The 13,533-nt window shown below is 44.1% G+C and overlaps 1 protein-coding gene across 1 annotated transcript; it reads right to left on the reverse strand.

Annotated features, from left to right (window-relative positions):
- Nucleotides 1-670: 670 nt before the first annotated feature.
- Nucleotides 671-13,121, reverse strand: jade1 (jade family PHD finger 1). Its single transcript, XM_070919950.1, has 11 exons — nt 13,057-13,121; nt 11,213-11,295; nt 10,031-10,098; nt 9,040-9,197; nt 8,370-8,554; nt 7,380-7,591; nt 6,660-6,827; nt 5,589-5,705; nt 4,338-4,940; nt 3,297-3,414; nt 671-2,640 (listed from the first exon to the last, which is right to left on the reverse strand). Exons 2-11 carry the CDS (start codon nt 11,259-11,261, stop codon nt 1,538-1,540), a joined length of 2,781 nt encoding a protein of 926 aa, XP_070776051.1. The 5' UTR covers nt 11,262-11,295; nt 13,057-13,121; the 3' UTR covers nt 671-1,537.
- Between the last annotated feature and the right edge of the window lie 412 nt (nt 13,122-13,533).

Raw genomic sequence — 13,533 nt, forward strand, 5'->3', positions numbered from 1 at the left:
CAACCAAAACACACACAGAAACATGCTCTCACTCATTTAAGTTTCATAAGGTAAGGCTTTAGACGCAATGAAACAAAAAACCACCTGCATGGCTGCAGACCGCCTGACTAGAGAAACATCGAGCCTTATTTTTGTGAAACTGATCTTTTAAACAGACTGTACTTTGTACATGAGCTCTAAGTCTACATGTTCACTCTCGGAAACATGAAAGCGTCAGCGACATTCAAATCATTTGACATTTTTCCAATTTACCTCCAGTGGGATCTAGCCATGCAGCTAATTTAAGTGTCCAGGTTTTGAGATATCCCCTTCTGAGATTTATGTCTCCACCCCAACACAGTGGAGGAATTTCATCTGTGCTCAAAGTACTGAAAGTGTACAACAAAAATCAGCATCTTTACATAAAAAAAAAAAGTGTCCCAATTACTCTGGTTCATCCATAGACCTCAATGTGAACTGTTTTTATTGGCACTACTTTCTCCTGGGGGAAAAAAATAGTCCCATTGACAACTCTTGACAGTGAGGTCTGAATAACAGAAGAACAGCTTCATCTTTATAAACGTAATCTTCGTTAATGGTTTGAGTAGCACCATTGACCTCCACTGTATCTTGGAGGAGAGAGAAGTCGGTCCGAGTTGATGCGAAGCAGAGAGTTACACTGATCACAGACTTAAATCCTCCAGAGTTTTTATTCCTCTTTAAGACAAAGACAAAACAAGATTCATTTTGCATAACAGTAGTACAGCAGCGGCCGAGGGTACAAAACGCTTTTTTATTTTTCAGTGTAAAAATAACTCTACTCATACCTCACACCTGTGCCGTCCTCTCGTAGTGCAAACGCTTCAAATAAAAGTTAGGCACATGATGGATACGATACGATCGCAGTTCAATTACACTTAAGTGCTGATGACAAGAAAAACGTCATTCTGTGTTCCTTTTTGTTTGTTTGTAGATTCCCAGTTCAACGTTCAACGATTGCGGACTGAAGAGATGATGACAGCGGGAGTTTAAATAGCGATAAAAGGGCAGTTTGACTTCCTGTTTGTAGCTGTTAGGTTTGATGAAGCTTGATTAAAAAAAAAAAAAAAAAAAAAGACCTATAGAGTCCTATTTCGCTGACAGGAAGAGGATTATCTGGGTCAGCTTTTTCAACTAAGTTCAACAGAGTTTAATACTATGTCAGAAACAAATGACATTGCAAGCTTATGGTCCCAAGCGACGCTCACAGCTTCTCCCTGTGTGATGCTTTTGCTTGTAAATATCTGAGCGAGCGTTTAAGTGGCAACTTGACATCTTTCTACTTCTTAAGGAAAAAAAACAACAAAAAAACAAAAATAAAAACTAGCTCAAAATAAAGTCAAAAGGTAAAATATTTCCCAGATTTACATATGTTACAAATAAAAAATAAATATCAGCTCTGTTTTTAATCTAGGCATTTTTACGATTCATCCAGAAAAATAAAGGTACAAAGAGCGGCCGTCGTTCTTTTCCGACTAACACAGTGCAGCTTATTTTCAACAAGTCTTCATGAGGAACGTTAGGAGGCCAGCACGCCTCGCCGGATGATATCGGACCCGTATCGCCGGCCGAGAGACGAGTCGCCCCTCAGCTGGTGGGAGTGGCATCGCTTCAGGCAGGGCTCCATCTCGCCGTCGCCTGGTTTGGAGTCGGAGGTGTAGCCGTCGTTCTCCGTCCCCGTGCGGAGTCTGGTCCTGGGGTACGATGGCTCTGGCGTGTTGGTCAGTGGCCTCAACAGCGGCTTGCGGTGCTCCACCTCCTCCTCCTCTTCCTCTTCCTCTTCCTCCTCCTCCTCCTCCTCCTGCTCCTTCACTGTCGCCGTCAGAGGCCTCTCGGTCCTCTTCGGGATCCTGAACTTCCCCCAGCCCTTAAGATGTCCGGCCACGGGTCTGTGCGAGCCGTTGGCGTGAGCTCTCCTCAGCCAGCCGTTGGCTTTGGCGGCGTCTGAGACCTCGGCGGCTCTGCCGAGTTTAGTGTTGGTCGTCACATCCGGAGAGACGGGGCTTCTTCTGGTCCCTCCTCCGTCCATGAAGTAGTCGTCCGTGTCAGAGTTCCTGATATCGACAAGCCTGATGGACACCGTTTTCTCCAGATGCTTTGACCCGAACCTGTTCTTCGCCTGGCTTTCCGTCACGTCGCACCTCCTCTTCCTCCTCCTCTCTTCTTGCTCGTGGTCGTTGTCTCGTCTCCGCCTGGCCAGCGCCTCGTGTTCGGGCCCCGGGGCCTCCCTCCGCGGGCCTTTCCTGCTCTCAGGTTTGTGCAGTTTGACCGTGACAGTTTCCTGATCGTCGTCTGGCTTCTGAAGCTTTGGGAACGGGATCTCCGGGCTGATCTCGGAGTTTTGGATTTTGGCGTTGCTTGTGGCCTCAGCAGGCACAGAGTCTTTGATTCGGGAGCCTTTACCGTCCTTCATCTCCAGCGGTTTGCTCAGATTGTCCTTCTTGTGAATGTGCGGAGAGTCAGAGAGGCCTTTTCTGTCGCTGCTTTTCCTTTTTTCCTGCTTCAAAGACCCTCGTTTGGTTTTCAGTCCAGAGTGGCTCCAGGAAGAGCGAGACTGGGAGCCCTGAGAGGATAACCAGCCCAGAGAGAAGAGCTTCTCCAAATCCTTCGCTGAAGGATTACCTGCAACAGACACAAGGGATACTGACTTCAGTGGAATCATATTGTGATGATATTATGTTTTAATGCTGTTGTTCTACACATTCATGTTCTTTTAAACGATGAGTTATTGAAGATTTTGGTCCGATGTAATGCCCAACAGCAGGACACAGTTCTTTACTTGGATTATTTTTTCATACACTTGCCATTTTGTGATCTAGGAAAACAGCTGTATCAACGTCATTAGAGTGATTTCAACCATAACTGCACGTACACATATTTATCTGAGGTAATGGAGAGAGGAGAAATATTTTATCTGCTATAATTAAATCTGCGTGTCACATTTCTTCTTCCTGCATGTCCATGTCGGAGTGAGTCTGTGTTTTTTGTGGATTTTAAAACAAGTGTGTTACGTGTCGGCTGTTTAAAAAGTATTTTGCTCGAAACTCTAAAGTATCTGCCAGCTTCCTTTTTGGATGCAGATTTCTATGAATAATTACCTTTAAAAAAACTAAATTGTACATTTTTTAAAATCCCTGTTGGGAGTTTCGGACCCTGCCCTGACATGTTACTGCCTTTTGAAGTTGACATGATTTGTGGAGCTTTAATAATAAAAACACATTTACTGAAAGACCAACGCGCCGAGTTCAAACTCGCGTCGTCTCGTCTCGCAGACTCACCTGTGAGCAGCTCGTGGTCCAGCAGTCGGACCTGGTGCTGGAAGATCTGCTCCTGGACTCTCCACATCGAGCGCTTCATCTTCTCCCTCCGAGTCACCATGTAGGTCAGGTTACGAACCTGTGGAGCAACAGCAGGCTCTTCAGGCAGATTGTCATGAACTCAGATTTAGTTTTAGGCTTTAAGATGACCGTCTTCCAACACTTCTATCCTATTACACACGTATTATATAGTAATATCTTGTGTGTATTGTATTTATCATTCATACTTATACCTATATTTATGTTATGGACAGTACGAACACTGAAGCTACATGGTTCTACTTCAGTGTGACTCTTAACTCATGGACTTGCACTAGTGAACCAATTATATCTGCAAAGAATGTGCACAATTGTGAACCGAGTCTGGTCTACAGCCTGTATGGTCTAAACTAGGCTCAGGGACACAATTTCATCAAGTTCTTCCAAACGTTTAGAATGTATTAATAATAAAAATATTAAATAATGTTTGTGTATAATAATATTAAATCTGAGCTAATGGCTTTTAATTTCTCGTGCAGCAAGCTGCGCCAAACTGCACACTTGGTCAACATAAACACTTCAGCTGCGACCATCAACACGGCACAAAATGTCCCTTTCTGAGCCTAAACGAGAGGCTGGAGGCTCCCTGGTGGTCTAGGGGTTGACGTGGACCACAGACGGCTTTAAGAGAGGTGACAGTTGGATTTTTGGATCTCATCAGAAAGGGATCATCACAGGATCTCAAACAGCGATACAAAGTCGAGTTTCTCAACGCTCGTATGTACTGTAGTTAAATAGTTTGTTATTTGAAACACTTCTTTGTTTCCTTCCTCTGTCACACTGTAACATGGGAATTTCAATAAATCTACAAACAAGGTAACTTTCCCGCTGCACGCAGAATGTATGGACATTTATTTAAACTGTTTGGCCAACAGGAAGTCATTCCCTCCTCCTGAGGATGTTTTCCTTGTTGCTGCTCTCCCTGCTCCTGTGAACCCTGGTGCAGGTGAAGTAGAAACCTACCCTCTCCAGGTCCTGTCGGAGGTGTGTGAAGAGCTGCAGGCGTCGCAGCAGCACCTCCTGCTCGCGGCGCGCCAGGCTCTCCTCCTCGTCCTTCTTAGGCGTGAGCAGCGGCTGGTTGAAGTTGGCTTTGCGTTTCAGTTTCCAGTACTGGTAGAGGAAGTCCACCACCTCCGGCGGCAGCTTCAGGTGACTGGCCACCTCCTCCACCTCCACAAACTGGTAGAAGTCTTCCTCCATCGCCTGCAGCTTCAGCTTGCGGAAGTTGACCCTCTTCTCCTGCTGGCGGCTGCTGAGCCCCTCGAGATCGCTGGCCGCTCTGTTGATGAGCTGAGGAGCCACATAGGACGACGAAGAGGAGGAGGCGGCGTCTTCCTCCACTCTCACCCTGCCTCTCCTCTTGCACTTCTTGTCTCTGGCGCTCTCCTTCTCCTCCTCGCCTCCTGAGTCTCGGTCCCTGGACTCTGCGCCCTCGAGCCCGGAGTGTTTGGGGCAGTAGGACTTGAACTTGACCTCGTCGTCCTCCGTGAGGATGGTGTTCATTTCGAGGCTGGCGTGGAGGCCGCACGTCACATGGAAGGCAGTCCGGCAGTTTTTTGCTGAGCACTACGGCAGCAAACACAACATTATTAGACCTTTAAACATTCAGAACACACAGAATCACATGACTTGTATATAAGCTTTAACCGCACTACACACTAATTCCAAGCAGGATGCACAAAGTAAACTGAGGAGCTTCGCGCTGCTGGAAAAAATATAAATAAATTGTGGATGGTGGTGAAACATCACCAGGAACAGCTCAGAAAGTAAAAAAGAACTATTCCATATTTTGAGAAAAACATTTTGTTTGTCTTTTGGTGAGTTTAAATGGCAGTAAAGTTATATATACGTTTACGGTCTTTGTTCATTTTGTTGTCTATTTCTATCTTCCTGTGAATTATTCTGTGTCACACAAATACAAAGTATTTGTACAGATACTTGGCCAATAAAGCTGATTCTGATTATTAAAACATAATGCTCAATGCAAAATATAACCCACTTGAAGACAGAAACATTCCAGATTGTGTGCCGACTGATCAGCTGCCTCTTCACTCCTCCAACCTGCTGAGCTGTGAAATCATCACACTTTCATTTCCCACATTTGTTTGGTTGTGAAAAGCAGAGGAAACGCTGGGCCGCGCTTTGCTTTTCACGTCTCATTAGACGTCCTTGTGTTTCTGCGCTGTGGGAGTGAAATGTGAGCGGCGACTCTACCTGTATACACGCTCCCGTCTTCTCTTTGCACAGGCAGCAGATCAGAGCCCATCTGTTGCTGGGAATCTGGGACACGTTGGTGATTGGCTCCATCTTCTCTGGATTCCCGATGCTCACCTGCAAGCAGATTTGACATGTAATGGTTCACGTGTTGTTCACGTGTCAGCGCAGGTGGTGTTGCCTCATTCAGAAAAGCAAATACACAAACATGCTGAGAGAAAATCACCATGTGCGCAGAAATGTTCTGATGCTCCGGTAGGAATAAAACCTCCGGTGAGCGTCTGTGCCGTGCTGTTTTCACTCATTTCGCAGCACAAACAGCTGCAAGTGTTTCACGGTGTTTCGTCCAATAAATAACAAAAACGTCATGAATTCATTCAAGCTATATTTTCATGTCATGTGTTTTGATTCATTAAGTCATATGAACGTAAATATTCTAAAACAACGCTGTCAGATTCCCTGTACTACGACCTTTAATTTCATTTTCTTTTACAGACTGTGGCAGGCGGGAAAGTCTGTGATTATTCTATAAATAACAGGAGACACAGCCTAATGTAAATGAACACTAGCTTCTAATTATAATGTGTATATTTGACAGTAAAAATATTTTGTTTACAAGCTGATGAGAGCATTTATATGAAACTGTGATGGTAACTAAGTCGCTTAGCACCTGATACAAATTTGTAAAACGTGATTGTTGGCTTGTCATTCACAGCGATGGACCACCTTCTCTAACTGCAATGTAAAATAACTTAAGGCTGGGGTGGGCAGTTTTCTGGAAAAGGCAAAAAGAACGGCAGGATTTGAAAATACAGCTCTCCTCTCTCTGTTCTACGCCCACAACCGCCAGCGAGTCGGCCCAGGAGTTCGTCGGGTCGACCGGTTGCTTTTTACGTAACTATAAAGTTACCTTCAATTGCCTTGCCAACTTTTCCTGCTGTATTTTCCGCCATCGTATCAGACTATCTCCTTCTGGTTTCCTCTCCGACCACTTGACTTACAATATACTGAAAGCTTATTACGTATTTTTTGCCCAATGATGCCAAAATAACAGGTATATTTGATCTTCACCTCTGGAATCCACAAGGCACAGCTGACATGGACCCACTTGGTTCCACTTCGGGTCGGCTTCATGGCTCCGCCCTTCTTGGGACACAACTGGCACTTTGGCAGGATGCCGAGGGCGCAGATCCGGCACAACCAGCTGCCCTTTGGGACTTTCTGGATGCCGTAACATGCCTGGTGAGAAACGCAAACGGGCGGCGGCTCAGCTTCCAGACAGCAAGCAGAAATCAATGCAGCAGCAGCAAATGAAGACACAGAGAAAGTGTGTGTGGGTGTGAGACAACAGCTGATGTGAAATATAAGACGAGCCGTTTTCATTTTGCTTTTTACCACAGCGAAACATCAACAGTTAACGCAGTTTGGATAAAAACGGTGTGTTTGCTGTTTTAAATGAGCCACGTGTCGTTACAGCAGCGATTTTTAACAAAATCCCTTTAATTCTTTTCAGAGGAAACGCCATCACGAGGTGGAAGAACGTTGACAGTTAGGTCCAATCATGTGGTTTACATTTAAGACATTCAGCTGACAGTCTTACAGAAAGTGATCAAAATGAGACAGCCAGTAGAAGTCAAGTTAAACTCATGTAGTAATAAACTACAAAGTGTACAAAGCTCAATTAATCAACAGGGGGACAAAGAATACTGAATAAACGTCACACGGAACAAAAAGTGTAATGGAAGCCATCGTTAGTCTCTGTATATCACACAGTGTTAGATGACCTCTGACCTGGTGAACGCAGATGTTGCACTTGTCGCAGAACACCATCTCGTTGTTGTCCTCCCCGTCGGGCGACTGGCAGACGTCACACACCACGTCCTCGTCGTACTCGATGCCCAGCCCCTCCTCCGTCTCCATGGCGTGCGTCATGTTTTCGTGGCAGCAGTGTTCAAACTCCTCCATCGCCCGCTCCATGGTGATCTCGTCCAGCGGCAGCATGGCTGGAAAAGTGGAGTGGAGCAAAGGTTTCCTGATTCGTTTGTCTCAAAGTAGCCCGACAACCTTTGGCAAGACATGATCAACCTCCTCCAGAAAAGTCCGGTTTCATAATTTTCACATTTTAATCTCTGTGGCTCGAGGATTTTATAACCATTGAGCTTTAAAATGAATTTAACTAAAACGTTATTTCTCTCTGCCTAAACGGCTGACAGTTTGGAGATAACCCTACTCTCCTTAACAGTGACAACAAGCATAATTACAGGTTTGACTATGAAGTTTACTCTGTGAGTCATCTGACCAAAAGGACACCACAGAAAGAGCTCAGCTGTAGACAGCCTAAACAAAGATGTGGTCGAGAGCGACACAAGCAGCAAAACAAAATCAGAACAACACGAGTCTCCAGCTTGAGGAGAAGATGGAGTGAAGCTGAGAGGGTGTTAACGACAGGAAGGATAAACAGGATGAGACACAAGAATCACAGTTATTTCTGAATGTAAACCTGCAGTGTGGTTTTGTTTTCACAACCAGGGATGATAACGAGAGTAAATCTGATACTTTAGCCTTTAAAGTCCCTGATTGTTTTGAAGTGCTTTAAGCCTCATGGAGGTCAAAGGTCAAATGTGTTGGAATAACACTAAAATTCAAACTTTAAAAGACAAACTTGATGATCGCAATGAAGTCCTTCAACTGACACTATTAGCAATTAATTTTGTGTTTTCCCTCAAACGTACAAACGGCTGATACCAACAAAATGAATACAACATCTGTTCTGAGACACACCCATCTCTGCAAACTCCTGGTTGGTGATTTGCAGCCAGGCCACGTCTTCCTCATTCAGGTCGTAGCGGCACATCCCCTCCGCCAGCGTCCGGATGTCCACGTAGCCCAGTGCCTCTGCGCCCGACGTCCGGATCAACTTCTTTGGCCTCACGAACATGACCTCCTTTCCTTTCTCTGCCAGCACCCTGCACAACACAGCCAGGAGAGAATTTCAGTTTCTGCATTTACAGCGTGGTACTATGAATTATCCATCCATCCATTTTCTACACGCTCTTATCCTGTGAGCAAAAAGGTGGGAAATTTTAGTCTCTTCAGTGTGTCCATTTACGTCGGGGTGCTTTGAAGTTTTCTTGTGCCTTAACATTATTTATCAATCAAAGAGCAAATGTAACTGAGATTAGACGTAATGTATTTGGCTGTTACATTTTCCTCGCAGCAGTAAGTCCTCCTTGAGTCATGAATAACATTCTCTAACTTTGTCCACGCTGTCAAACCACATTGAAATAAGACAAAGGCTCTTTAAGAAACAGGCTTTTAAATAGCTGCCTGTTATGCGAGCAGTCGCCTCCACACAAAAACTTCATGAGCCTCTCCTGGATTCCCACTCATGGACAATACTGGACCGAACATGCAGCTTTCTCGTCTCGGAGCGGTCTCTCTTTCGTCCTACCTGGCGACAGGCTGCGGGATGGACTGGGGGCTGACAGGAACCTGAACGCCCTTCTCCCACTCCTGCCTCCACGGGTCGGCGAGGACGTAGTAGTCCTCGGGGTTCAGCTGGTACGAGTCATGCACCTTCATGGCGGTGATCAGGTCCGTCCTGAAAACCTGCAGCAGTCGCATGAAAAAGAGTCAGTACATTTTACTGCAATGTAGTGAGACCATCTCACTTTCTCTTCAGTAATCATAGAGCCACATCTTGGCTTCAAAAATACTGATATTAAATGATTTCATCAGGAACACTACTAATTATCCTAAAGCTTACATTAGCTTCAAAAAGTACACAATTACAGTGCAAATTTGTTTTTCTTTTTTTGCCTCATCGGAATATATATATATATATATATATATATAAATATAAAATGTATAATGATCATCTTTACTACATAATTATAAAGTGTTTTTACATTATAAGATTTTTTTTCCCTTACAGATGCATATCACATAACACTGCATATGAGTGTTTGCACAGGTTATAAAACTACCTCGTTGTGTACAGACAGCCAAACGGGAACCAGCCAATCAGGATCCTGCTTAGGCTAGAGTCATTGTTTTGTTTTGATTTGATTGGCTCTCGGTCAGAGGGAGTGTACAGTGGCCTGCAGGGACCAAGTCCACTGTGCATTAGATAACAGCACTTGTGTTTACATCCCAAAGACCCACTGTACAATGTGGAGGACCACATGTAACAACTAAAGTATTTCTGCTGATGTTAATTTCAGACCTCAATCTGCTCCTTAAACCATTAAGATTGTTTGTTTTTAATTAAAATATTTATGCTTTTAGTAGTGTTTGGTTTCAAAGATCCAAAAAAATTAATAAAACAACAAAAAAAAACATGCCAGCAGAGCAGAAGACAGTTGATGAAGTACAACAGACAGATTAATCAAGTTCTAATCCTCCTACAACACCATCATGATTATGAGTTCAGACAGACGTACCTCTGAGGGTTTCTGCCCGGTCCCCCTCCTGGGCTGTGATGAATGTTGGGACCAGCAGGTAGAATTACCTGCAGGGGAAACACCACAGAGGGTTAAAGGTCTCAGCATTTCTTCTTCGTCTGTTCGTGCTGCTGCCCTGACAAACAACCTCACGTCCCAAAAACGTATGGTTTTCCCCCACAGGCGAAACTTCGAGAAATACGTGTGCGCGGCTCATTTGGATAGTCAAAATAGTGCAACTGGCATTTTCTGTTTTCAATTTCATTTCTTTACTATTCACAAATTTTTACTTATAAAATGACTGACAGTAGCAGCAGTCATTTGGCATTTAAATCTCCTGTGTGAGAGAGAAGCCTTCATTTGCAACACATGCGGGACCTCACAACCCTGAAGGATTGTTTTGTTAATGTATTTAACTGTTTACCCAACAAAACCATGAAACAGACCTCGGCTAAAAGCAATTTCCAGTAAGAGCTCAGGGTTTGTTTTTATACCAGATGGCACATCAGATAGACTGGATGATAAGTAAATCCAAACAATAACAGGGAAGCATCTACACATTTATTTGGTCTTCTGTAATTAACAACTTACCACAAGATTTTATACGATGTGGTAAAACCCCACCCATTTGAGATTTTGTGGAGGCTGAAACAAACATTATAAAGAGTTTGTCAAATTGCTGACAGAGGTCAGATTTGATCTGTCTGACCTGCCAGGACGTCTTTAAAGGTCCAAATGCACCTCCTGTCCCTACTCTGTCTCCTGTTTCTCAGACTGCAGACTGCCTTCTTTTTCTTTTCTTTAATCTTTATCCATCTGTCGCCCTTCTTTCTTTTTCTGTCTCTTGGTTTCCTTCCTGTGCATGAAGTATACATTTACTGACACTGACAGTAACAAGATAGGGGACATATTTTCAGGAAAAGACAACTACTCTCACAAAATGTAATGGCTGCAAAATGGCTGACAAGAAGATGCAACTTTTACGTTGAAAGCAACAAAAATGAAAGTAAAGATACTGAACCATTACATTTATGTTAAAATGTACTTGTATTTAAGGATAAAAGTTGCTGCTTTACACTTTAACTTGTGAAATTGAGGAAGGTTGCAAGATTGTACTGACCTCATTCGGGTCTATATTTGGACTTGGTATGAATGAGTCAGCAGAGAAAATAGTTTGCTTACTTCCATTGTCGGAGTCATCACTGCTGCTTGGGTGCCTGCTCCTCTTCATCGTCGTCTGTCTGCGGAGCTCCGGCGTAGGGACACTTCACAAACCAGACAGGAGGTTAAGTTACAGAAGGGATTGGTGACAAGCTACAAGACATACAGCTGTGATAAAGACAAACGTTAATATCTGGGAATGAGAGAAGGAGTTTGACTCAAAAGCTGACAGACATGATGTTAAAGCACAATGTTATGATTGGAGTCTAAACAATCCCTGAACGAGTTAACACAGCACCAAGAAATGATGCACAATTACACCATTAAACATAAAGTTAGTTTCCACCATAAATAAAAGCATGACAGACACACGTAGGCATTAAGACATCTTGAAGTTCATTAAAAAATGCACTCACGCTGCTGCTGAAAACAGCTAATATGCTGATTTAAGATTCAGAGATGGAAGTGCCAATCTTCTGAGGGTGGTTTTGACCATTAGGCTAAGAAATGGACCATCTCTCTCGATATTTATAATACCTCTACTCTACTAAAACATCACTTCTTAGACACAGTCAGGTTGATATCAGAGCAAAACAGTGGGACACGAGTGTAAAAACGTGTTACTATTCCACCTGTTTCCGAGCTGATCTGACAACACACCAACCATGTAGGGATGTGTACACACTACAGTCACTGTTCAGCGATGACAACAAGAAGTAACCACATGCAACACAGGCAGTAAACAACGCCTTGTGGTGCTACGAGTTCAGCTCACGGCGTGCAAAAACACCAGCAAGGACTCTAAACTCCAGACAGGTGGAAATATCTCGGATCTGCAGACAGCGTGCACAGGGGGGAAAGGTGCTAACCCTAACTTAGCTGGCTAGGCTAGCCACGGTTTCTGTGACGCCCCTTCTTCCAGCATACAGGCACCAGAAAGTATCGGCTAACTAACTAGCGGCTAACTTTAGCTAGCATTCTAAAAACAGCTGATCTTTAGTGTTACCCAGGCAACATGGGAACACATGCAAGGCAATATTGTGTTTTTACGATGTGATCGCAATATGCTTCCAAGCACACCACATTGTATTGCTTTTTAAAAGAAAATCAGACTGTAAATTCTAGCTGGCTAACGTTAGCCAGATAGCTAATCTCCCACTGCCGTTATGCAACATGCGGGCCCACCCACACCCGGCGCCTCAAGTGGAAATGTTGTTTATGATAAGAATTAGTTTTTTCCGCTACGTCCGTTCGTTTAAAATAAACCATTTTGCAAAACTGACCCACCAGAAACCTGTTCATATCAGAAGGGTTTACGCTAGATATGCACGTTTTCTACAGGCGTAGTAACGTTAGTCTTCACGTCAAATTTAGCTGACGTTAGTGGTTAGCAACATTGGCTAGCTCGTTAGCTGGAGACTACACCTATGTTACAGTAGTTGGAATTTAGCTAGCATTAGCCAATTCTGCTAACATAACTTTCGTTTCTATGGTGCCGCTTATTAAACCCCACAGTTCCAGTCAGCTATCTGTCAATGGTTAGGGGTCAATAATTGATTCAAACAAACTACCTTAAATCAACGTGAACACACACATGAAAACTGTTAATTAATACGAGAATGTTGTTGTGCTATCTGTGTTGCTAGCCAGCAGGGCACAGTGTGGCACATTTACCAGCGATCCACTGGCTGAGGTTAATCTTTGGCGCCATTTTAAATGACGATGTCGCGTTTTCCTAGCGGACAGCTAGTGCGACGATACTAGACGTACATAAACTCGTTCAAATAGCCCGTTAAGAACATTCCGGCAGATATGCACATGAATTACATCCGTGTAGAGTTGAAAATAAATTGGACGGTACATACAGAGCACGGCAGGCCGATGCAAGCCGGTGTTTGAGTTTGATGTGAAGCGCAGTTTTAGCCGTGAGTTCCGCTTGACCCGCATTCCACATACACAAACACAGAGCGGCGGCGGCGGCGGCGGCCGGGGAGGAGGTTACCCAGCCCGGGGTGTAGCTCCGCCTGGACGCCGGTAGAGGGCAGCAGAAACCGCTGAACCGGCACCAGTCCCAATAATCAAACAGATCCTTAAATTTGATGCAGGAAAAAATGTTTCATCATTAAGTTGTTGTGTTTCCAGTGTTACAATTCAAACCCACGCTGCCCCGGTTGCCAGTTTAAGTGTCAACAGACATAATGTGAACATAATTCTTTCCTAAGCGTGCGGTGACTCAGCGGCCCCATTGACTGACAGACACTCCTTTTTTGGCAAGTGCACACAGCTTTATCTATTAAAGGGACAGACCAGCCAATGTCAATGTTAGGAAATGATACAAGACA

Source organism: Enoplosus armatus, chromosome 15 (assembly GCF_043641665.1).
Source record: "Enoplosus armatus isolate fEnoArm2 chromosome 15, fEnoArm2.hap1, whole genome shotgun sequence".
In the NCBI taxonomy this organism is placed as follows: domain Eukaryota; kingdom Metazoa; phylum Chordata; class Actinopteri; order Centrarchiformes; family Enoplosidae; genus Enoplosus; species Enoplosus armatus.